This window comes from Parasteatoda tepidariorum, chromosome 5 (genome assembly GCF_043381705.1).
Source record: "Parasteatoda tepidariorum isolate YZ-2023 chromosome 5, CAS_Ptep_4.0, whole genome shotgun sequence".
NCBI classification, from domain to species: Eukaryota; Metazoa; Arthropoda; class Arachnida; order Araneae; family Theridiidae; genus Parasteatoda; species Parasteatoda tepidariorum.
The window spans coordinates 78,190,104-78,217,453 of NC_092208.1; the positions used below are offsets into that span (position 1 = coordinate 78,190,104).

A 27,350-nucleotide genomic window follows, 5' to 3' on the forward strand; every position below is an offset into this window, starting at 1 on the left:
AACAAATGGGGGGATGCTTCATGAAGCTGCTCGAAATTTTAAAATTTTTTTTTAGGAAATAAAATGGTCAGTTTCAACACACACATACACAAGCATACTATATATTTATTATTTTATAACCAGCTTTGAACAGCTAATCCAATTCGTTTACGTTCGTTAATCCAATTCGATATCAATGTTCAAATTTCATAGCTTTGTAAGTTTGAACCAAATCTAGAAGTCAAGTGAACTCCTGAATTAAGCATTGGGATTAAATAGTCTTCATGGCTGACAGTTTGATAGAAATAATCCGCGTTTGCGTTTCACAGAGCGGTAAACCACGAAAACATCCCACGGTTAGATTTAATTCTAATCCATGATCCGTCTACCACTGATTATATTTTACAACAGCACTGTGATCGGTGCTAGTTGGGCAACGTTCGTACCACCCAGCCACCGCTGGGTTTCGAACCTCTGGCTCATTTAATTTTAGGCGAACGCTCTCTTCCCTGAGACTCCAGGGTTCTGTTTTAATTTATTAATAAATTTCAGTGGATAGGAATTTGGAAAAATAATTTGTTAATCCAATCTTTCTCTACCACTCGAACAATTTTTGCCTGTTGTTGGCCTCCATAAAAAACGCCCTATGCATACAAAAATAAATAAATAATTTGGTTTCTTTATTGCCAAATTTTTCCTGAAAACCCTATTACTATAACCAGAGGATCTGATTATCGCTTAGGCTCAATAGGCATAGTCATAAAAATTATTATTATTAATATGTTTTTAGAAATAAATATAAATGAACTAAACTTAAAAATAAATACATAACAACAATTTATTAACTCTCTGCCTAGGCACCTAATAGTTCTTTTTTATTATCATGAAATTTTAGAATTTATTGAAACTTTTTTTAACAAAGAAAAATAACATCTATTTGGCTGCTTTCAAAATTTTGCAAAATACTTCCAACTAAAAAATGTTGCTATATACTATTATTTGATCGAAAGGAAAACGTTTAGGAAAAACTTGATAGCCAATGCGTGTTTTTTTTTTCATGTTAGTATTATTGTTGTTTCTATTACCTACTTGCCATACCGGCAAGCCTGCTTGGGAAACCTAGCAAATTTAAGCGTTTCTTGTTTTTCAGTGACGCTATCTATGACTTAGAATACTATTTCTCCCACACTTACGTCACAGCCCGTTTTACCGAGTGGACTTATTTATACATCCATTCATTCGTCCACAGATCGTAATTTTGACCTTAACCAGAGAACGATTAATCTCCAATTCATTACCTTCAGAGGTATGGATTTGTTATGGAAATGTGGAGGACTTTGTGACCTCCACATTCCCACGTTAGGATTGTACATATCAGTATGTGAATTTCAATATATTTAGTGAGGGGCCCCTTATTTGTCATGATTGGTGTCGGACTATAACCCATGACTAGAAAATGAATGTGAAGCTGCTTAAAATATCGAAATTTGATTCAAAACAAAGTTTTAAAAAAATTGTATGAATGACTATAAAATCTTTCACTACAATGCACAATTGAAAATTATTTATCTGATGTAGCAGTTTCAATGAAGCGCGACACGTTACATTCTTCTTAAATGACGCGATTATTTGTCATTTTTCAAGGTTTATTTGATTTTTATTTATCTTTTGATGTTTTCGATGTCCAAAAATAGTTTATTGGGTCATTATACTACCACATCTGAAAACATTTGAAATTATATTTTCCCAAATAAAAATGACTTTATATAAGAAGTCCTTTTTTTTTTTGAAAAATTCCATGTTGTTTTTTAGAAACTTGAAATAATATTTTTTTTTGTAATTTCGCTTTTTTGTAAATTTTTTTTTTAGTATTGTAGTTTTTTGTACCTTTCTTTAACGAGTTATTTAAATTTGTTAAATTAACCTTGAATCTAGTTCTGAATGTGTTTTTGGTGTTTTGATGAGCTGAAAATGAATCAAATGAGCTGAATTACATAGTTTTCAAAAAAAAAAACTCTTATAAACGTTGCGAATAAATAATCGAAACATAATTCTTTATTCTTGAATTAGGTCATTTTTGAAATTGAAAAGTTCGACGAGAAATACTGATGCAATTTTTTATAAATGTTGCTTTTTTTACAGGTATTTTACTTAAATAATTTCATAAAAATAACCAAATTATCAAAAAAATTACGGTTTATTGTTTTGTTATTAATATAGTTACAAGTTTCAAAAATTATTATTGATTTAAGAAAATTTAAACTCTTGGAAACCCTGTGATCCTTCCACGGAACCCCATGGTTCGGCGGAACATCACTTGGAAACCAATGTCTTAAATAAAGGCTTATTTTTTTAATTGAAAAACTCATAAAAATTATTTATACGTTTTTCAGTTATTACGTATTTAAGAAGATTGCTATTATTGATAGACAAACTTATTATTGATAGTATTTTACTTACAATTGATTAAAAAAAAATACTTACCCATCCTAATCCAGCCAAGATTGTTAATTTGATTTGAAACTTCCCATAGCCTGCTTTGCTCACAGCGTCATCAACGGAATACAACACACCTTAAATTAAAAAAATACACTGAATTAAATTATAATAATTTTAGAAAAAAACGCGTTAAATATCATCATATCTTAACTTTCATCCGTGGTGGATCTGGGGACAGAGGACCCCGATTTGAATCTAGATTGTTGATAAGAATTCTGCTTTCAACTCGCACCAACCACTATAATGACGTAAAATATCCTCAAAGTTAAACTGTTCAAGGGTTAGAATCTCCTTGCCGTCGGGCTAACATTGGGAGGTTTACGAGGTTTTCCTCTCCATTTAACTCAAATACTGGTAAATTCCATCACAAAGTCCTCAAGGAAGTCAAATTTCTCCTTGATTCAGGAGTTCCCTTGATTTCTGGATAGGGTTAAAATCGCAATTACGGCAAACGTCATTATGTCTTAACTTTGCATAACTTTGAATAACTTTAAAATTGCATAATTGACGGGTTGGAGATATATTTTTCTCTAAGAGAAAAATATATTTAATTCAACTACATAACAGTTAAATTTAGCTGTCAGCTTTCTTTCCCTACATGTTTTCGAAACTTAATTATGGAAGATATATCTGGATTTAATTATAAAGATATCTGGAATTTATTATACAGAACATCTGTTTGCTTTCAGATTAGGAGGGGGGGGAAATTACAAGATAAATGTTTTTAGATCTCCTAATTCGAAAACGTACTCTATTAAACTGTTTATCAATTATACATTAAATTCTAAATCTTTAATAAAATTTATTTTCTTCTTCTTTTACGGAGCTCATTATATACTTGTTATTTTGACTTTTCGATATTAGGAGACAAAATAATAGTTCTGAAAACTTCGAGTTTCTAAGCGATTTACGGGGTTATGCGAAAATCGTATAGGTCAGGATCATGTCTAAAATTCAGAGTTTTCATCGCCAAGCGTTTCCATTATTTTGTCCACCCCCTGTGCCTTATCTTAGATTGGTTTACTTGCAGTTATAAACCAGAATTTATAAAATCAATAATTTATTAAAACAGGGGTTCAAATTTATAGTCATTGGTTTACAGTAGGTGAAGGGGAAATTTTGAAAATATTACCGTTCTTAATCAAATTAATTTTAGGTAATGAGCTAAATTCTTTTTATAAAATCTCATTCGCAAAATATTTTAACATAAAACTCCAGAAAAAAGTGTCTCTATAAAGGCGTTAATATGTATGTTAAAAGGTTGATTAATAGTAATAAAAAAAATCAGTAAAGCCGCAACCAGTGGTCGGAAGAAGCGCGCTTCAAGTAGCGGAACTACTGTAATTGCTACTATTTTTCGTATTTTGTAGTGTAGTGTGCTACTTCTTAAAAGAAGTACTGTAGTGTGTAATGCAATACGAATAAAACAGTAGTTTGTAGCGATTTCTGGCAACTATTTTTAAAGTTGAGTAAAGAAACAAAGTCTAAAGTCATTTGAAAAAAAATTATTTAATTTTTAGAGAATATGGTCATACTTAGAAATAATGAAATACAGGAAGGAAGTCCCTCATATGGATCAAGAGAATCATTCTCTTAACATCAAGAATTTTGACGTTAAGATAAAAATTCTTAACATCAAGATAAAAATTCTACGGTAGGTGGTAATTTTTTGGACACCTGGTATATCATGTTGCACTTGAATCTTACTTAACGCTTTCATCTCGGCAATGTCCTGCATGCCTTTGTCCCACCCTCTGCGATTAGAGTCCCCCTGCAGCACCAAACTTGAAACAAAAGGCAAATTCCAACTTTGTTTACTTTACTTTTAAAAAAATAATAATCAATTGCAATCGATAATCATATTCATTAATACAACAACGAATATTTTTCAGAGGACGAGTTAGCTCGTCCGTCACGATGAAAGAGTTCAGGTAAATTTTCAATAAAACGGGAAAGCATCGCTTCCAATTGATATACGCGTTTTTTTCTCATTTTAAAATTTTATTAATTTTTACGCGAACAAATATTTATTTTGAAATTTAATATGTCATGTGATCCTTCCATGTTCCTCACGTGAACATGAAACCTTCTTTCTCGGGTTTTCGTCCATTGTTTAAACAACAACATATTCTTCTTTACGATTCTAGAAATCTCCATCTTTGAACAACTTATAACATTAAAGGCTTTAAGTGTTTATTTAAAAAGATCGTCTAAAGGAAATATCATTTATAGTTTACGGTGCATTCAACTAAATAAATGTCTCTAACATTTTTATTTACAAATAAAAATGTAGTTTTCAACTTTTGGACAAATTATTGTTTTTTTTCCCCAACGAATAATCGGGTTATTTAAAATTCTTTAAGCCAGATAAGCTTTCTGAATTTGATGACCCCATTTTCGCGCTGATAAATATTAAAATGAAATGCGTTCATTTTAGACTAGAGGAGACTTAACTTTAGAAGAAGGGTAATAAATTTAGAGGAAGAGTATGGTAGTTTTGTAATTTTAAATCTTACCCAGAAAACATGAGGACTCCTTAATAATTCATTACTACAGANCATAAATGTACATATTTTTCCATAATTAGAGCCCTTATTATATATTTTTTGTAACCTTTAGCAAAACTGAGTTAAAAAAATTACAAACTTTACTCTTCGAACTTAATACTTCAACAAAGAAAAAAGCAAAACGCTCATCAAAAATGAGAAATCGCAAAAAAGGAAATAGAGATATATTCCACATAAAAACCTGATTGATTTCCTAAAAAAATGGAAATGGTTATTTGTGCAAGGATGTTTTTAGAAACATTTACAACTTTCAATAGACAATCACACAGGCTGTGGTATTTTAACAAAGAAAAACAAAAAAGTTCTCGAAAAAATTCGATTTATTAGAGAGAAAGTCGATTGTTGTGATTGAAAACATCGAAATGACCTCTTTTGTCTGATGTTTCACTTTTGACAAGGGTTCTTAAAAATATATTAAATTTTAATTTTAATGAAATATTAAAATTTTATTTTCATTTATTTCTCTACAATGATTTGACTCAAGTTAATTTCGTTGCAATACAAAGAAGAAAAACCATTCTATATCGGTAATACTCAGAATTTTTGTCGAAATCGTCAATGTCATCCAAAAAAGTTTTACGAGATTTAGTCTTCTTCGGTGAATGTAATATATTATCCCTTTTATATTCCTTAATAATTCTGAAAACAGAAGCTGTGCTAACTCCCGATGCAGAAACCGCATGGTCAGCCACATCAATGATTGGAACATCTGGTTTTGAATGCACTTCTGATTTATAAATGTTAAATATAATTTCCTTCTCAGCTTTACTTATGTAAGATTTCTTCTGCTGTTTTTTAGGAGGACTTAAATCTATCACTTCATTTTCCATATTGCTCATGAAACACCTGCAATAAGACACCACGGCGAAACAAACAACCCTATAAGAAATATGAGTTTTTGCTTGACTGATAGGCGCTATTTGTCATTAATCAGGCGCCAAGCAGGCAACGGTATTGCGCCAAATAGCACGCCCCTTTGTTTACTTTCACTATCAGTTCTCGTTGAAGAATATTCTAGCCGTAGCAGATACATTCTAATTTTGTTATGAAGGAGGGATATTTATCCCTGAAAAATAAACAAATTCATTTGAAAAAAAATTATTATTTAGAGAATATGGCCATACTTAGAAATAATGAAATGCAGAAAGGAAGTCCTTCATATGGATCAAGAGAATAATTCTCTTAACATCAAGAATTTCAACGTTAAGATAAAAATTCTTAACATCAAGATAAAAATTCCACGGTTGTGGCTGAGTGGCCGAAGCACCCCTCCTTCGAAATGATTTTTTAAATAGGTGGTCATTTTTTGGACACCTGGTATATCATGTTGCACTTGAATTTTATTTAACACTTTCATCTTGGCAATGGCATGCATGCCTTTATCCCACCCTCTGACTTTAGAGTTCCACTCACAGCACCAAACTTGAAACAAAATGCAAATTCCTTTAAAAGTTGTTTACTTTACTTTTAAAAAAATAATAATCAATTGCAATCGATAGTCATATTCATTAATACAACAACGAATATTTTTCAGAGGACGAGTTAGCTTGTCCATTAGGATGAAGAGTTAAGTTTAATTTTCAATAAAACTGGAAAGCGTCGCTTCCAATTGACATACTAGTTTTTTTTCTCATCTTAAAATTATTTCCTTTATTTTTTACGCGAACAAATATTTATTTTGAAATTTAATATTTCATGTGATTCTTACATGTTTCTCACGTGAACATAAAACCTCCTTTCTCAGTTTTTCTTCCATTGTTTAAACAAAAACAGATTTTTCGTTACGATTCCAGAAATTTCTATCTTTGAGCAACTTACAACATTAAAGGCTTTAAGTGTTTATTTAAAAAGATCGTCTAAATGAAATATCATTTATAGTTTACGGTGCATTCAACTAAATAAATGTCTCTAACATTTTTATTTACAAATAAAAATGTAAGTTTTCAACTTTTGGACAAATTATTATTGTTTTTCCCCCCACGAATAATCAGGTTATTTAAATTTATTTAAGCCAGATAAGCTTTCTGAATTTTATGATCGCATTTTAGCGCTGATAAATATTAAAATGAAATGCTTTCATTGTAGACTAGAGGAGACTTAACTTGAGAAGAAGGGTCATAAATGTAGAGGAACAGTATGGTAGTTTTGTAATTTTAAATCTTATCCAGAAAACATGAGGACTCCTTAATAATTCATTACTACAGATTAACCGTCGTGGAGGGCTTTTTGGTGCAATTTGCGTTACATAGAAAAAAAACCACGAAAAACTCAACTCCCAGGGCTAGCCCGATGTCAGAGATTCTATTTTATTTTATAACCGCCTTTGAAGAGCCGACCCAATTTTGAGTTTATGACTATCAATGTTCAACTTCGTAGCCTTGTAATTTTGAACCCAATCCAGAAGACAATGGAAAACCCTGGATCGTGGGTTAGAACCCATGATCCGTCTACCACTGAGGATATTTTTCGAACCCGCTTCACCGTACTGAAAGGCGAACGCTCTATGCCTTGAGCCACCATGGCTCGATGGTAGAGGGATTTTATTTTATTTTATCACCGTCGTTGAACAGGCGACCCAATTTTATGGGTTTACGACTACTAATGGTAGCCTTATAATTTTGAACCCAATCCAGAAAACAAGGGAACTCCTGGATCGAGTATTGGAAGAAATTTGCTCTCGTGGAGGACTTTTTTGATGGAGCTAACCCGCATTTGCGTTGCATGGAGAGGAAGACCACGAGAACCTCCCATGGTTAACCTGAAGACAAGGGGACTCTTAACTTATATTCCGTCTACCACTGAGGATATTTTCAAGTCAGCTCTGTGGTCGGTGCAAGCCGGATGCGGAATTCGTATCGATTGGGATTCGAACCCAGTTCGCCTCATTGGAAGGCGAACGCTCTATCCCCTGAGCCACCACGGCTCGATGGTAGAGGGATTGCAACTCCTGATTCATCTACTTCAGGGGATATTTTATGTCAGAAATGTCATAGGCCTGATTTGAAAGCAAAATTCGTATCGACTCGATAATGATGGGATTCGAACCTGATTCACCTAATTTAGAGGTGAAAACTCGAACACCAGAGTCCTCGTGGCTCGCGGTATAATATTCACAAACAATTTTTCTTCCATTTTGTTTTAATTTTTTAACTGATGTTTCAATTCCTACGGATCATACTTTTCGTATGATCAATTGTACATAAATGTACATATTTTTCCATAATTAGAGCCCTTATTATATATTTTTTGTAACCTTTAGCAAAACTGAGTTAAAAAAATTACAAACTTTACTCTTCGAACTTAATACTTCAACAAAGAAAAAAGCAAAACGCTCATCAAAAATGAGAAATCGCAAAAAAGGAAATAGAGATATATTCCACATAAAAACATGATTGATTTCCTAAAAAAATGGAAATGGTTATTTGTGCAAGGATGTTTTTAGAAACATTTACAACTTTCAATAGACAATCACACAGGCTGTGGTATTTTAACAAAGAAAAACAAAAAAGTTCTCGAAAAAATTCGATTTATTAGAGAGAAAGTCGATTGTTGTGATTGAAAACATCGAAATGACCTCTTTTGTCTGATGTTTCACTTTTGACAAGGGTTCTTAAAAATATATTAAATTTTAATTTTAATGAAATATTAAAATTTTATTTTCATTTATTTCTCTACAATGATTTGACTCAAGTTAATTTCGTTGAAATACAAAGAAGAAAAACCATTCTATATCGGTAATACTCAGAATTATTTCAAGTGATTTGAAAAATACTGCCACATTTTTTCACTATTTAATCACTTTTTTATCTCTTTTTAATCACTTTTTTATCACTGTTTTTAGGATTAATTTGAGTAACTTGTTGGGAATGTATTTAAATGCTAGGTTTTTTCTACAGGGAAAACTATTTATCAAATTGTTCTTTAGGAGTAGTTCGAATAGCTCTGAATCGGTCGAATAGTTTCTGAGATTTTTAATTTAAAAAAAAATTCCTTATTTAAAAAAAAACCTAATTTCTTGAGAACTCTTTAACCGATTTCTTTTTTCTGCCCTGCCCCCATATTTTGAGGTTCAGGATCAAATCCCCCCGAAAAAAAAAGAGAATGTTTATAAAGAGTAAGTATGTTTTTCTACACGATTTCCTAACTTTGAATATATTCTGCACTGATTAACAAGCCTATTAAAAGATACTCCAACCATTAATGATTTTTTTTATTTTTATTTAAACGACTTAAAACTCCTCATGCACCACAAAGTATAGCATGAGGCTTACAGTTGTAAGTAAAAAACAAAAGGAGAAAAATAATTAAGAACCATAGAAAGACCATTAATGATTAAGTCTTAATTCTCAAAAATTTGATCCCTTCATTGAAATTAAATATCATTGTTAAAAGATTTCTCTTGTTTAAAAAAGTTACATTTTAAATTAAATGTCAAACTGTCGTATAAATTGCCAATGTTAAAANTAGGTTTTTTCTACAGGGAAAACTATTTATCAAATTGTTCTTTAGGAGTAGTTCGAATAGCTCTGAATCGGTCGAATAGTTTCTGAGATTTTTAATTTAAAAAAAAATTCCTTATTTTAAAAAAAACTTAATTTCTTGACAACTCTTCAACCGATTTCTTTTTTCTGCCCTGCCCCCATATTTTGAGGTTCAGGATCAAATTCCCCCGGAAAAAAAGAGAATGTTTAAAAAAGAGTAAGTATGTTTTTCTACACGATTTTCCAACTTTGAATATATTCTGCACTGATTAACAAGCCTATTAAAGGATACACCTGATAATGATTAAGTCTTAATTCTCAAAAATTTGATCACTTCATTAAAATTAAATATCAAAAGACTGTCATTGTTAAAAGATTTCCCTTGTTTAAAAAAGTTACATTTTAAATTAAATGTCAAACTGTCGTATAAATTGCCATTGTTAAAAGATTTCAAATACTAAAAAGTTACATTTTAAATTAAATGTCATAAAACTCGTTATTGTTAAAACATTTACCACCACTGGCTGAAAAAGATACATTTTAAAATGGCATAAAACTGTCATTGTTGAAAGATTTTACTTGCTAAAGACGTCATATTTTGAAATAAGTTTAATAAAACAGTCATAAAAATCGTTTAATCAGTAAAAATAAAGATTCTTTTATGTAAGTTTAGATCATTCATAGGTCACAGAAAAAGTTTACAGCTATCTGGGTTTTGCCACAATGTTAATTTGGGTACGCTGAGTTCTGTCAAAAATAAAAATAATTCTTAAAATAAACTACCAAAGCAAAAATTTTTAAATTTTTTTCATCGCAGATTTAAGTACTATTTTTGTACTTAATTCAATTTTAACTATACTTGTTCATATTACACAGTTTACAGTAGTAAGAATTACAAAAAAATTTAAAGGGTATACAGTATTTTCTATATAGCCACTAAAACAGCATAGATACTCCCAAAAGTATTAATACATTTTTAATTGAAGTATTTTACATTTTTTAAAATCAAAATTACCCTTTTAATATTTCCGTATTCCGAACTTCCGTAAAAAGATAACGCATTCTTCTCTTACGTTTGGTCTTAGAGGGTTAAAGATTACCAGTATATTACTTTTTTAAGTGCTTTGTACAATTATTAAACAAGTCTTTTTGAGTAAACAAAAATGCAAATGTTGAATGGATACAAATATGGAATTCTGAAGGAATTTACCCTGCTACTAACGTAAGGGCAAAATAGTAGTAAAGGATTGTTCTAAGCTTATAAAAAACTTTAACTAGTAAAAACTCTTGCTAGCTTATTAATCATCAGTAATAAGATAACTTTTAGAAACAATACAGTTGATAATTACAATACTGATAAAATTAGGACTTCGCTGATAATAAATATATTTAAAAAAAGAAAAGAAAATGATCAGCATTCATTTCAGTTTCGAACTATTTTGAGTGATTCTTCTTAAAAATTGCATTTTAATTTTATTTTATCGTTCTCTTATTAAATAATTAATGAAAGCATTTTAATTGTGCTTACCTGCATTTGGCGACATTCTATTCTATATCTATTAATTATATTTTTTAACTTATATGCTTTTGTACAAGAGGATAGAATTTCTAGGGTACAAGTATCTTTTTTATACACCTTTAAAATACAGGTTTTTCTTACAGGCCAGATGAGTTATTTCTTTTACTTTGAAGTACTTTGTAACCTTGAAGATTCATGTCGTATTTTTCTCTTTAAATTGATTATTTTTTATTGTGTAGTGTGTTATTATGTAACATAGTAATCACTCTTTGTGTGGAAATATAGTGTTTATTTATTAAAGGCTGAAAACAGTGTATGTCGCAGTTGTTTAAACATCAAAACTATTTGAACCTAACGCAAGGAAAAGTATTTATTTTTAAGCCTAGAATAAACTTTCTTAATTTACGGTACCTAATTTGGTTTAAACCTTGTCTAACTATCCAAGGCCAATTTATAGTGACTGAAAGGTACATGTTAAAAATTAGCAACTGCACGCTTTTAAAAAAAAATGAAGTGTAAATGTACAGTGTGTTCCATAAACTCCGCCCTTAACCCTTCGACTCAGAATTTTCATTATACAGATTTGTTCATTATTTTGTATTAATTTAGGTCAAAACAAGTGAAAAATATTATGTTTATCATTTTAATAATTTTTGGTTATAAAATACAGTCTCGGACAATGGTGTTTTTTTTTCAGTTAAAGGTAAAATTTGCCAAACCAGCACCTCCTAGAATAAGGTGTTCTAGGAGGTGTTGACCAAACACGGTTACCTTCCAAACAATAGTTTTTTCAAATTTCCAAAATTATTTAAAGTTATTTAGAACTAAGAAAAACAGTAAATCATCTTTGAAATTTCTTTAATTTACAAAATCAATTATTGATAAATTTTTGAATGTTAAAAAAAGGAACGAAAAAAATTTCAAACTACTTTTTATAGATTTTATATTTTTGAACAAATATAGATATAATGATCTAACAGATCTTATAGTAACTATTAGACTATTTTTTATAAATAAAAAATACTAAAATATATATAAAACAGGGACTGTCCCATCTGCTCCCAAGAATTTATGGGTATTTTCAGAAAACTTATTAAAAATGAAATAAAGGGGGATACTCATAGGGGTCGCAAATTAATATTTAACAGAGGAAAAACAAACACACTATCCGTGTTTGATAAATCACTGTATAGTATTAGAAAGTAGATGTAATAAACAACAAAATATGTTTGGTTGAAGATTGAAACTTAAAGGTATTCTTATAAACCATTTTTCAAGTCCTCTAAGTTCTTTCCCGATATCAAATCTGTCTTGTTGTTTATTGTATGAACATTCCTGTGCTGTGATTTACCAGATTTCGATAGATTTTATGATTTTTCTTCTCTTAAATAATTATTTGCAATATCCAATACGTATAGATTTATTTTCATAACTATTCTAAAAATACATGCTAAGGGTGGTTTACGCGCGACTCTCTACGGAATAAGTCAAGTAAATACACCCTATAACAAAAAAATCGACGCACCAAGAAGGAGTTGTCCGATTGAAACGAAAATTGGTGGATAGAACACGAGTGGAAATGCAACTANATAATTTATTGCAGAGTTACAGTAACAAGTTCAATAAGGTGTTGACCCGCCTCTAGCCTGGATACAAGCTGCCACACGGCCTGGCATAGATCGATAAAGCTCCCGGATGGTCTCTTGCGGTATCTCCTGCCAAATTCGATCCAATAGTCGAACGAGGTCATCAACATTCCGTGCCAGATGCAATCATCTTCCCACCATATCCCAGGCATGCTCGATGGGAGAGAGACCTGGTGATCTGGCAGATTAAGGAAGAGTTTGACAAACTTGCAGACAGTTCATAGCAACACGTGCCGTATGTGGTCTGGCATTGTCCTGCCGAAAAACCAGTCCAGGGCTCTTCAAAAGGAATGGTAGCAAAACAGGTTTTAGGATGTCGTCGACGAACCGCAGTGCAGTAAGTGTACCTCTAATGACGACCAAAGGGGTCCGGCTGTCAAAGGAAATGGCACCGCAGACCATAATGTCTCGTTGAGGGCCGGTGTGGCGTGCAATATTGAAAGCAGGATCCCCCCTCTGCCCTGTGTGTCTCCAAACACGTCTTCGATGATCGTCAGGACACAGTTGGAAGCGGGATTCGGTGCTAAAGACTATACGTCCCCAGTCAGCATCATTCCAGCCTGATCGAGCCAAAACAGTCATGCATACGAAATTTCAGAGCAATCGGATGATTGCTTCTTGGTGCGTCGATTTTTTTTATTATAGAGTGTAATTAAAATAAGGTATTAAGACAAATGTTTTATTCTTGTTTATTTATTGAAGTTTTGCAATTAAGTATTTTTTCATCTGTCCAAGATAGGTATTCGTGTGCACACTTAGTATTAGTTTTGTATTTTTATTATTTTTGGAAATTTTTTCCATAGTTTATTTGCTTTTTTTAATCTTTTATAGTCTTTATTTATTAGAAATGGAAGGCATGGAGGGGATTCATATGTTTGTCAAGATTGCTTTTATACTGACAGCTGACCTTTATTTATATTAAGGTTAACTGTTAGTAAGGTTACGGTTAGGTGCTAGTTATGTGTTGATAAATAATATTTTATACGCACATAACTTAAAGTAAAGTGATCTTATATAGCGCTGAAGGGTCTTATAGAAAAGTTCATTTCTGTTCGGAATGTTAGTTATACAGATATTTGTGTTTGCTAACGAAAAATATGTAATTTTTAGGCAAAAGTAAATTAGTATACTTTCAGACTTGTACAATGAAAAGTATAATTCTCATTTTGACAATCTTCAACAATGTTAAAGCTTGCATAAATTTGATTATTTACATTTGTCACAAATTTTTCAGATAAATGAAGAAACAAAATTTTTAAGTCGATTTTAATTTTTATCCGAATGCAAAAACAATTCAGCTCAAAAATTAAAAGACTACCGAATTTGAAATAAATTTAAAAATACGTTGGATTGAAAACTAAAGAACAACAATTTAAAATCTTCCCTTCATAATCATTATTTTATCAGCCAATTTTTTTAAAAAAATTAAGAAAACATGCCAAAAAATAAATAGTTACAAGGTATTCATCTAGCTAAAAAATGAAATATAAGTTAATTTATTCTTAAAAATTGTAATATAAAAGATATTTTAAAACACTTTCGAAAATTTTTGGAATTTCCATATCCAAAACATTTTGCAGTGGAGAGTCAAAAAGAAAGTAGTGATTCATTTTTCAAAATTTGTTTTAATTAAAACAATTATTTATATATATTTTTAAAAAAATATATTTACGATGTTAAGATTTGATTTCAAATTTTACTGTTTTCAAGACTTGCTTTTACTGTAAATGATAATATTTTTTAAGCTTTTACTTTTTAAGCAGTTTTTAAAAAGTAAAAGAAAAAAAAGCTGAAATTAAAAAAAAAAGTTAGGTAAAATTTTTTAGAGCAAAAAAAAGGAACCTTTGAAACAAAACATATCTAACTAGGTTGAAATCAAAGGAATTAAATAATAAAGATGTTACAAAGCAATAAAAATTAAAATATATAAGGAAAAATGTGCGTAAACATGACAATAAATAAAATAAAATTGAACATACTTTTTAAAACATACCTTGGCTTCTGTCTTTGTTTTCCATTGAATACATTGTTGCTTTTTCATTCCTTTTCCCTACTATGGACCTTGTTTCTGAAATCCCTTGATTAACATCCATGCAACAATTATTCAATTCTTTCTTTGGTAGCATTTGAAAGATAATGGTATCTTTGCCGACTGAGGTAGGAAATAAAATATTTTACTTTCATTCACATAAAATGATAAGATGATACGTAACTTTTATTCCTATTAAATGTCATATCAGCAGATAAATTTTATTTCTAAAATGTCGCGTTAAAAATGCGAGAAATTTATTGAGTCACGTTTTACAACTACTTTGCATCAATCAAATGTTTTTGTTCTTAAAAGTTGATACTTCATGTATGTCTTCAATTTTTTTTTAATATTTTAAAATGTTATTTTGATTTAAAAGCTACTATTACAGAATTTCCTGCTGAATAATAATTAAAAAAGTACTTAGTGCTCATATTTTAAAATTGAGTTTTGAGGAAAATAAGCATACTTTTATTTTCTTTTATTTTTATAAGCATACTTTTCTTAAGCATGCTTTTATTTTTATTCTGTTTTGCTAGTACTTCTATTCTAAGGTTCTTCGTTACTTTTGAAATTTCATAATTTCGTTACTTGTTTGCCGTTATTTAAAACAAAAATATTAAAAAAAATATATGGTTACTTTTTCTTTCAAACTTCCCAGCAAAACCTATTTCTCTGTTCCTTTTTTTTTAGTATTCTACTCTCAGCTTTATTTCTATATATACCAGATATTTGTTTCTAAACCACCGGTTCGCAAACATGTATTTAAATAGATTTAAGGTTAAAATATCTTTCATTATTGAGAGCATATAAATGATCAGAAACGAACTGGTCAAAACATTGTTTAACACTAGATTGCTCAAGGAAGTCATTTTGACTGCTATTTAACTACTTTTTCATTTGCGAAAAAATGCACAAATAATAATGCACAAATTATTTTTTTACCGAGTGAAGTAAATTTTTTTTATTGTCAATATTTACTAATAACTTGTTATATAACTGTAAATAATATAAAAAATATCAAAAGTCAATTCTTTCACAATGCAGTAATTTTGACTGCTTTTGGGCGATATAGGTATATACTAAGTTTCAGTCTTTCTAGTGTTAAGTACCACGCTTTTGTAAATGTAAAATGCGTGCCGAAAGCCAAAATTACTAGACTTACCTGTCTGCTGTAAGACACTGAAATCTTTTACCGCTCATGCGAGTAAGGCGGGTTGAGAAACACTGTACAAGATTGCTTTCTTTCTCTAATATATTTCTTCATTTTTTACCGCTCAACGTTTATTGTATTGAGTATTATTTCTAGCGCTTGCTTCAAGGTTATTTATCCAGTCTGAATATGATAGAGAACATATTGTTACGAATTTGTAAAAATGTGGATTATTTTGCAGATATTCTTTTGTTGTTAGGCTAAATATCTCAAACGGACCTAAATATACAGTTTAAAAATTTTTTTAAAAAAAGTGGCGTAATTCTAACGTAATTTAAAAAATGGAAGATATAAGAGAAAAAATAACGCCTCATGNAAAAAAATATAAAAAGTATTAAAAAATAATTTTAAGCAAATTTCTTTACGCCCTAGTTATTCTTTCACAATGCAGTCATTTTGACTGCTTTTGGGCGATATAGGTATATACTAAGTTCCAGTCTTTCTAGTGTTAAGTACCACGCTTTTGTAAATGTAAAATGCGTGACGAAAGCCAAAATTACTAGACTTACCTGTCTGCTGTAAGACACTGAAATATTTTACCGGTCATGCGAGTAAGGCGGGTTGAGAAACACTTCACAAGATTGCTTTCTTTCTGTAATATATTTCTTCATTTTTTACCGCTCAACGTTTATTGTATTGAATATTGTTTCTAGTCCTTGCTTGAAGGTTATTTATCCAGTCTGAATATGATAGAGAACATATTGTTACGAATTTGTAAAAATGTGTATTATTTCGTAAATATTCTTTTGTTGTTAGGCTAAATATCTCAAACGGACCTTAAATATACAGTTAAATTTGTTAAAAAAAGTGGCGTAATTCTAACGTAATTTAAAAAAATGGAAGATATAAGAGAAAAAATAACGCCTAATGCATTTCTCGTGGAAAATTTGATTTGGCGACATTTTTGGCGATACTTGGAGACCATTTTAGCAACAAAATGATAGTTCTGGAAAATGCGAGTTTCGAAGCGATAGGACTAATATGTTATAACCGTCGTTGAACAGCCGACCCAATTTTTGGATTTTCGACTACTAATGTTCAACTCCGTAGCCTTGTAATTTTGAACCCAATCCAGAAGACAAGGGAACTCCTGGATCAAATATAAGGAGAAATTTGTCTTCGTGGGGAACTTTTTGATGGAACTAACCCGCATTTGCGTTACATGAATAGGGAGACCACGAGAACTTCCCACGGTTAGCCTGACGGTAAAGGGACTCTAACCCATGATCCGTCTACCACTGAGGATATTTCACGTCAGCACTGTGGTCTGTGCTAGCCGGATAAGGAATTCGTATCGACTAGCCATCGCCGGGATCGAACCCCGGTTCACCTCATTGGAATTCCAATGAGAATTCCATCGCCAAGCTAATATAAATAGAAGTCATTAAGAAACTCAAGAAAAAAGATCCAGGTTTTGATCTAATTACTAAGCTTATGGTCAAAAATCTCCCACGCTGCAGAATTAAGCAACTTGTTAAGATCATTAATGCTTGCTTTCAGACTGTGCTACATCTCCAAATCCTGGAAGCATGCAGCAGTTATTTTATTCCCAAAACCAGGCAAAAACCATTTCCTTGCTGAAAATTATAGCCCAGTCAGTCTCCTATCTTCACTATCCAAGATAATGGAATAATAATTAATTTAAATAGAATTTTACCCTACATTAATTCCTACCAAAAGAACAATTCGGATTTAGGAGAAATCTCTCTACCACAAAACAGCTCATCAGAATTAATGCTTGACGTTGCCAAGGCGTTTCATCGCGTCTGGCACTTCGGTCTTATTTCCAAAAGGATTCAAAATATCATCCAACTCCTATCTTAAAAATAGGACCTTCAAAATTGAAATCAACGATTTCTCCTCAACAAGAAACATTCAAGCCGACGTTCCACAATTCTCGATACTTGGACCCATTCTATTTTTGACTTACTGCACAGATTTCCATGTTAACAGAGAATATCAAAATCAGCTTACTGCCTTTTACGCCAACGGCACGGATATTTTAAGCAGATCTATGAATCCTAACAGAGAAGTTAATAAATTCCAAGACAATATTAACGAAATTGAAAAGTGGTGCAGTAAATGGAAAGTCTAATCCTCCACAAAATATAATCTCATGATCATCAGAAAACACAATGAAAGTAAAGTGAAAGAAGATAGTAAAATCGCATTATTCATCAATGAGGATAGTCCTTAAGTAGCTAAAGCCAAATATCTAGGCATCACCATCAGCTGCTCTCTTAACTGGAAACTGCACATAATCCTAAAAAGCTTGGCTTAACCCCGTCCCGCCTCCTGTGGGAGGCATCCGGGGAGGCAGATGATCCATTGAACAAACATAGTGTAGTTTTTACAAGTGAAAGATGATAAATATAATGGCAACTATGAACAGAAGTAAAGATGATCAGTACAATAGACAAAATATGGTTTTTACAGGTGAGTGAAGGGGTTGTACGACGCAACCACACTGCTCAGTGAGCAATTATAGCAATTACACTAATAAGTTGAGACGTATGCGATGATGATGATTACAGTGGAAAGCATGAACAGAATCCTAAAAAAAAACTGAAGCTGCTTATCATTCCCTTAAACCATTATTAAATTGCGATTCTAAAATGGCCCCAAATACTACTGGTCAGAATCGTTTCACCGAATCCCTCGGATTTTCCCATCTTATGGGCGTATTCGTGATCTATCACCATCCCATCGACCAAGCCATTAGACTAGATTGGCAATCTTTATCGCTTTAGTGTGGACCATGATAATCGCCAAGTGAGGGAAGGGTTATGGAAAGGAGTGGCTCTCTCGTAAAATATAACCAGTACATTCGTTTGTTGTCGTCTGCTGCAGAAGTACTAAGAGGATGTATGCTTCTAGAAAGATCTCAGATTATGAGGTAGAAAAGATTATAAGATCACGTTCCTGAGACATGTGCTTTATTCAAAGCTCAGCCCCGTCCCGCCCCCTAGCGGGGGCATCCTGGGTGAAAATTTATTGATCAACAAAAGGGTACAAAACAATTTCCAGTTTGAAAACAAAAGAAGATGAGAATTTACAATGATAAACATGAATAATAAAACAAAATAAATTAATAATAAATAAATATAATAATATTTAATGCTTATCCTAAATTTTAGTTGACATGCTATAATTTTAGTTGACAATGACTTGTATGCCTTAGATTTGAATAGAAACGAATTTGATATAGCATTACATTATTTCTTAAGTATCTTTGAATATTACTAACAACAACAATCTGAAAAAGAATACAGTATATAACATTGGATCCAAGAGGGTAAAGAGGTAAGTGAAAGATTGTAAACATTAAAAACATTGGATCGAAAGGTAAATTAGACAAGCAAAAGCAATTTAAACGTGATAAAACATTGAAAACATTGATATTGAACCAACAGGCTTCCAGAATATTAAAATATAAAAATATCATTGAACCAAAAGGGTTCCAAAGTTAGAAACAAATAAATGACAATGAAGTGAAATGAGTAGAATTAAAAGAAAGCATTAAGAGCATTTAGCTGTTTGTGGCAGGGCAGGTGGCCGCTATGCAACCCCCAGAGATGTTAATTTGGTGCAAATATCTAAATTTGATTCATATGAAGAGGGTCCATGAGATCGTCTGGTGTCATTATATCTACCAGGGTACGTTTAATAATCTCAGTGATAGCATATTTTTGTGCTTTAGATCGGAACCAAAGAGTCAAGTCGTTCATATTACGAAAGAGATTTCCTCGGAGTGTCCGGAATTTGTCACATTCGGCGATTAGGTGTTTAAGAGATTGATATTTTCCACAGTATTTACAGCTGGCTGTAGCTTGGAATAGCCTAGCTTGATGCTCGCCGAAAACTCCGTGACCCGTGAGAAATTGATTAAGAAAGAAATCGCTGGAGAGTCTATTCTCCTTGACCATTGGGTAGAAGATATAGGTATGTCTCCCATTTGTAGTGGTTGACCACCTGTCCTGCCAGATTGCGTTGCTTACCTGCCTCAGTCTGTAATTGATTTGTGGGTTTGAAAGAGGATAATAGTGATCAACCCCGCCAAGAAGAGTGCCTTGTTTGGCAAGTGCATCAGCTTCCTCGTTGCCAATGTCCCCAGAATGTGCCTTTACCCAGTTGAGACAGCATGTTTTATATTTGACCGTGTTCTTAATTTCTTCCACAAGTGGGTCATTCGAATTTGGGTTTTCTAGCGACTGCAGCGAGGATTTAGAATCAGAGAATAAATTAAATGCATTAATATTTTCAGCGTTTGCCCATGTGATTGCAAGTTTGATGGCAGTGAGTTCGGCGGGGTATACACTTGCATCGTTATTAAGTCTAGCACAGTGTTGATAAATGGTGTTGTTATTAAGCTTCACCAAGAAACCACATCCCACTCTATCCTCGGTGAACCCTGTATCCGAATTTGTTATTTGTCTTCTACTGCCGTCAGTATAGATTTTATAACCCACACCCCTCGGTGAGCTGTAGCCCCTTTCTATCATCTTGAGATCCAAGGGATTATGGTGTACTGGGGTATATATCGGTAAGGCATCTAGTTCTCTGATTTGGAAGTCTCTATCGAAAATGATTTGCTTATCTCGCGTCCACCGATGTTTCTTTATAGTACAAGTCTGTCTAATTTTTAGGTCGATGGGGGGAATACCAGCAAGAATTTAGAGAGCCTCTATGCTGGTGGTGGAGTAGCATTTGGTGATATTTAGAAGGGGGATGCGCTGTATGGAGTTCAGCTTCTTATTAATTTTCACGTTATTTTTATACCATACAGAGGCTCCGTAAGTGATTTTTTTTTCAATAGCTCGGAGATAAATTTGCTTAAGAATGTTTGGGGACAAGCCCCAGGTGGCTCTACTGAACTGTTTTATTTTGTTGTAAAAGATGTCGACATCGGACTTTAACTGCTCGAGATGTGGCATCCAGCTCAACCGAGGGTCAAAAATCACGCCAAGATATTTAAGTGTTTTTACTGGTTTAATATTGGCAGTAGTTATGCCAGCCATTTTGATACGCGGTTGCCTTCTAAGACATTTGGCGTCTTTAAGAAATGTGATCAATTTTGTCTTTTCAGCTGCGAAAACAAGGCTGTGTTCCCTGGCCCAGTCCGTAAGAGACTGTATAATATCTGTGCCTATTTTGTCGATTCTATAGAGTATTGAATGCTTCATCAGTAAAAAGACGTCATCGGCGAAGGCAAGCAAACTGCAATCATAATAGTTAAAATTGACGTGTGCTTTATTAATACACTTGTTGATAATTTCAATGGCTGTAACAAAATAAAAAAAAGAAAAGAAACTGAATCAGAATACATTTTTGAAAAAGTTTGTATCATATGCACACTTTTACCTTCTTTTTTTTAATTCTTGCCTTTGTTTGTTTATTATTTCTTAAAAACAAGATTATATAGCTAACAAGGAATCAAAAAAGGTTATATTTTTTTATAACCGTCGTTGAACAGCCGACCCAATTTTATGTGTTTACGACTACTAATGTTCAACTCCGTAGCCTTGTAATTTTGAACCCAATCCAGAAGACAAGGATACTCCTAGATCGAGTATTAGGAGAAATTTGCCATCGTGGAGGACTTTTTGGAACTAACCCGCATTTGCGTTACATGGGGAGGAAGACCGCGATAACCTCTGAGGGTTAGCCTGACGGCAAGGGAACTCTAACCCATGATCTGTCTACCACTGAGGATATTTCACGTCAGCATTGTGATCGGTGCAAGTCGGATGCGGAATTTGTATCGACTGGGATTCGATCCCGGGTTATAAAATTGAAACGATACAGGGAAGATTAGCATGGCCCCTACGCAAGGATGACACGCACCTCCTCCACCCGATTGCTTTGCAATGATTTTTGTTTCTTGACACTTGAATCATTCACTTTATAACTACTTCGCTGCTTTCTTTGTTTCAGAAGAATTGAAATTATTTTCCTGTTTCATTTTGTGCCGATAATCAACCACCTAAAAAGTTTATTTTGCAGAACTGTTGGGATCTATTTGTAAATCCAAATCACTTCTCAAGTTAATAAATCACAGTAGGAGGTAATCAACACTGCCCGCATAATAAATTTGGTAAATTTGAACGTAAAATTCAGTTTTCAACGGCATTGAAGAGGCGTGACTAGGGTAAACAATGCTTCCGTCAAATCCCGAATTAGTTCACTACATAAAATATTATATTCTGTATTGTTTTATTTATTTATTTTTTGTATTTTTTTATTTATTAATAGTATGATTGATTAACAACGAAGCTTTTAAAACACTTTTAATAATCAGAGATAAATTCGATGTTATTTACGCTTTTGACACGTTCACGCCGGGAAAAGTGAAGATACTGGTACGGGAAAAGAGAAAATACTGGTAGAAGAACTATTTCAATATTAGATAATATTCGGGAGGAGTTAATCTAGTCTCAACAATAACAATTCACTGTAGGGAAATTTATCACGGCGAAGAAGCAATTCAATATAAAAATTGCATCCGCTAAAAACAAATGGTAGTTATGGATTTTTATTATTCCCGGAAAAAAAAACTAAAAAATGAAATGTATTGTTACCAGTTTTTACTCCGGTACGCTGCCAAGATGAGATAATCTAGCGTGACCCCCCGCTGGGTCACCCCGGCGTGAACGTGTTAATATTCATGTATTGATATTGATGACCTTAAAATGTTTCATAACTGAGTTTTCACGTGATACAGTATTATGTCAATCGTTATCTATCAACTTTTGTTTTTAAATAAAATATGATTTCAATACTCATTTATGATTTTAATAATAATTTTAATTCAAAACGGTGCAATTTTTTACATTTTGAAAAGAAGATTCCACAGAAATTAAATATGACGTTAAAATATTCGCATAGAGATATTAATGTACTTTGCCCATTTATGTACTTTCATTTGTGCTTTATTCAAGTTGTTGTTTGCTCTAGATATAATAGCATATTTTATAAAATAAAATTTTAAGCGAAACTTCAAAGTAAATGTAATTTCTTGCCTAATATTAATCATATAAATTACTGATTACACGATATTGCAGGTCCGCTCTTTCAATAATATTTACGAAAAACTAATAAATAAGGTATCATTAATCATTTACTCCTGATTTCTTCAAACAATTTCGCAAATTAGTTTTTTATCAATTGTTTGTTAAGCGATATTAAATTAGGATTTTCCTACTTTTACCGTAATTAATTATTACCAAAAATAGGTATAGTTATCGATTAATCATATTGACCTGAATAATACTGATTGAATTTAAACACTCTTAACTTCTTGAGTTCCAGTTTCATACATCTTATGAAGATACTTTCATCTTTGTTGACTCATTGTTAATGTACTGACAAAATCTTTTTGATATGAAGTATTTTAATATTGAAAACTTAAATATTTTCGTTACTTTCTAAATAATTGGATAAATATAAATTTTCAGAGTCATAAGTGATGATAAATTCTGTTTTCGGTTGTTCTTTACTAGCTCTCAAAAATATGGAAATATAAATACTTTTAAAATTTCTTCTACAAATAGATAGTGTTTAATATATTTATAACGTTTGATTGGAAAAAAGAAGCTACATAAGAAATATAAAGATGTAAAAAATAGCGATTGTTGCTTTTATTAATTGATTCACTAAATGAATTTATCAAATTGATATTTATTGATTCATCAAAGATATAAAACGAGAAACAAAGTTTTTGAATTTTGTTTTAATAAATAGATTTGATTTTAAATATTTAAAATAATTTATAAATAGAAGAAAACATTTTGGAAAAAATAAGAATAAACGGTATTGGTTCTACTGCTAGTTCACCGTCTTGTTTGAAATAAAAAGTTTATAAAGTTATCAATTTGAAAGAAAACTTCGAAAGTTTCTGCAATACTGTGTAACAAAAGAACAAAGAATTGGAAGAATAAGAAGAATAGAATAAGAAAAATTGGATAAACTCAAATGTTAATTGCTCTTGTATAAAAGTGTAATACTGGCTAACAGAATCAGTAGAATTTACAATAAGAACAATTGTTTTTTTTCCCTCAATTGTTGGCTGCTTTTTAAATAAGAAAAAAAGCTGTTAAGATTCTCAGAAGAAAACGTAAAATGTAACTGCTTTACTGATTAATAAAATAATAAGAATCAAAAATAAGAAAAATTGAATCTACTTAACTGCTGACTGCATATTTTTTTATGGAAAAAATTCTAACAAAAACTGCAATACTGAGTAGTAAATAAGCAGAATCAACAATAAGACGAGTTCAATATATTCAGTTAATAGCTGCATTTCATAAATTAAAAGAAGAAGAAATTACAGTTTTTCATAAGAACAGTTCTTAGCTACAACACTGGATAACAGAATAAAGATAATCAAAAATAAAAAGAAATTAAAACATTTAATTACTGGCTGCTTTTTATTTAAAAAAAGTTCTTTCAATTTTTTGCAGAGTAATTCAAAAATCACTGCAGTTCTAAGTAACCAGATAAGAAGAGTTGATTGTATTTGCTGATTCTCTATTTCGTAGAACAAATATTTAAAATGAAAGCTATAAAAGTGACGGCAATATTTACTAACAAATTATCGAACTCTCTAATTGAACGAAGCTGGCTGATGTGTATGTTTTCAATTATTGGTATTAAAATAAATAATCAACCGACTATTCTGAACAAACAGGGTACTTTTTGCAAAGAAGGTATTGTTTCTCCGTTTAATTTATTTCTTGCTGTTGCGGCTATCTACTATGCATCCGCAATGCTATCAAGATTAGAAAAAGATCGCATATTTGGGATTGTTGGATTAATGTTTTCTGTTTTGTTAAAGTATTATCTACTTACATGCGGAATTGACTTTACCAATGTTTTATGTAGCCTTCGAGGCACCAGCAAAAAATGTCGAGGAGACAAAAAAATTATTCGAATAATTAACTTAAGTATCCTCATAACAATATTACATCCCTTCCTTTTAGCGTTTATTCTAATTACTTGCTTAAACTTTTACAGGGATGAAAAAACTATCAGATTTTGGCTTTTAGGGCAATGCTATCCAACAAATAGGACTTTGGAAAATATTCTTATTTACGTTGGAATGTCTTTATTGTATTTCGCAAGGTTCTTTATATCCTTGTTGTCTTCAGTTATTTATACAGCTTTCTGTTTCGAGCTAACTCAAGCTTTGAATTCTCTGAGTCGAGATCTGGAAAAAAGTTGCCATTCGGACACTATTAGTGTTCAGATACGAAAATATCAAGCAATTTTGGAATCCTGTGAAACTTTCGAAAATCGGGGAAAAGTAATAATGTTCTTAATGATATCAAATTACTTTACAATTATTTATATAAGCTTAGCTTTATGTCTTGGACATGTGGAAGAAATGCCTGACTTCATGGGAATTACTGAAGCTTCTTTTTCTGTGGCCACTTCTCTATTTTCAATTGTGATTATAGTTATTTCAGCTGCCGGGATTCCCAAATCTATGGCGAAAACAGCTTCTAAATTTCAAATAATGTATCGGAATCAGCTAATAAATAACGATTTATATTTCAATTCAAATAAAAAAAGCATTCAATTATTGAAAGCTATGAGCGAAATACAACCGTTTCACTTGACCGTTTGTGACATGATTCGAGTTGACAAAGGTCTCATTCTTAGCACTTTCGGTTGCTTTTTGACATATTGCATCTTAATATCTCAAATGAATTCGGCATTAACTTTATAGTTCTAGACACAACAAATGTGTCCTTCTGAGCATCTTTTGGTGCTTTTTGATGCATTTTTTTTAAATTTCATTTATGATACACATTACATGTCTTGTCAATACAATACGAAAAACCAAGTTACATTTATCGTTGAATTCTTCAACTTTTTTTTTATTGCATTTATTTTCTTAAGACATAAAAATATCGATCTATCGAAACTTCGCGCAATATGGTGATCAAATTCGGATATGAAGAGTGATCTATCCTAATGCATGATAAAACGATAAATTGCTGTATTTTAATAATTGGTGCATAAAAAGTTCTTGGCTGCATTTTTTCAATTTCATTTATGATACACATTACATGTCTTGTCAATACAATACGAAAAACCAAGTTACATTTATCGTTGAATTCTTCAACTATTTTTATGATTGCATTTATTTTCTTAAGACATACAAAGATCGATCTATCCAAACTTCGTGCAATATGACGATCAAATTCGGATATGAAGAGTGATCTATCCTAATGCATGATAAAACGATATATTGCTGTATTTTAATTATTGATGTATAAAAAGTTTTTGGCTGCATTTTTTCAATTTCATTTATTATACAAATTACATGTCTTGTCAATACAATACGAATCATTCACTTTATAATTGCTTCGCTGTCGTCTTTTTTTCAGAAGAATTGAAATTATTCTCCTGTTTCATTTTGTGTCGGTAACCAACTTCCCTACCTAAAAGGTTTACTTTGCAGAACTGTTGGGATTCATTTGGGAATCCAAATCACTTCTCAAGGTAATAAATCATAATTAAAAATAATCAACACTGCCCGCATAATAAATTTGGTAAATTTGAACGTAAAATGCAGTTTTCAATGGTATTGAAGAGGCGTGACCAGGGCAAACAACGCTTCTGTCAAATCCCGAATTGGCACACTTTATAAAATACTATATTCTGTATTTTTTACTTATTTATTTTTTTCCTACATTTCCATCGTTTTTCCTACAGACTCCTTTCTTTATAAATATCTTTTCTCCTACATAATTTTCATTATTATCTAAACAGTTCTTCCTAATCAATTATATTTTAGCATTTTTTTTTTCATGGTTTGGCCAGATAAACTTTTGAATTTCTATATGATGTACAATGCGCAAATTTAAAAAAAAACGACCACTCTGAATCACTTTTAATCCTAGAACGGGATGATTAGATCTTCACGTTCTGGGACTCAATCATAAAGGTTCGAGGATGACTTCAAATTTGCTAATTAATTAGTGCAGACGATATTTTAAGATATGAAATCAATGTACTTCCTCAGAATAAACGTGCCTTTTTTTGACGGAATCACATTTCTGACCTGCAAAATACGGTTGTCAAGCTAAAATATGCATAGCATATTTCCTATCATTTTAAAAACCAAATTATTATCTAATTAATACTTTTTAAATAAATAAAAATCATTGACATAATCTGTAATCTTTTTATAAAACAACCTTGAATTAAATGCAGAATAAAATCCCTTTTTTTAGATTCCGTGCACATCTGCTTAACATATTAGAATTGAATTGGAAAATAGTTAGATGGTTGTTGATGTTTAGTTTGCATTAAAATTCTATATTATTTCTCACACTTTCTTTCCCGCCAACACATTTTAATGCTTAAGGCTAAGGAAAAGAGCCTTGGCATTAAATTTAGTCAATTAATAG

General features: G+C 31.5%; 2 protein-coding genes and 1 pseudogene across 6 annotated transcripts in view; 1 reads left to right on the forward strand and 2 right to left on the reverse strand.

The window, feature by feature from the left end:
• LOC107438189 (synaptic vesicle 2-related protein) overlaps positions 1–27,350 on the reverse strand; it is an 80,239-nt gene that overhangs the window by 42,857 nt on the left and 10,032 nt on the right. For 2 of the 5 annotated variants that reach the window (XM_071180652.1, XM_071180653.1), the window contains exons 2-3: positions 14,685–14,843; positions 2,464–2,552 (exon numbers count right to left, since the gene is read on the reverse strand). In XM_071180652.1, the coding sequence (XP_071036753.1) occupies positions 2,464–2,552; positions 14,685–14,817 (222 nt within the window). In that variant the 5' untranslated portion in view covers positions 14,818–14,843. Of the gene's footprint in view, positions 1–2,463; positions 2,553–11,054; positions 11,276–14,670; positions 14,844–16,442; positions 16,462–27,350 lie in introns of those variants that run through there. The other 3 variants (XM_071180654.1, XM_071180656.1, XM_071180655.1) reach the window with 3 other exon arrangements.
• LOC122271499 (uncharacterized) lies at positions 19,530–20,435 on the reverse strand. Its single transcript, XM_043052990.2, has one exon. The coding sequence runs from the start codon at positions 20,433–20,435 to the stop codon at positions 19,530–19,532; it is 906 nt and encodes a 301-aa protein (XP_042908924.2).
• LOC122271500 (U6 spliceosomal RNA) lies at positions 21,701–21,797 on the forward strand (annotated as a pseudogene).

What these genes read in the sequence shown, in the direction of transcription:
- LOC122271499 (XM_043052990.2), bottom strand. Translation starts at nt 20,435, where the DNA reads ATGATAGAAAGGGGCTACAGCTCACCGAGGGGTGTGGGTTATAAAATC.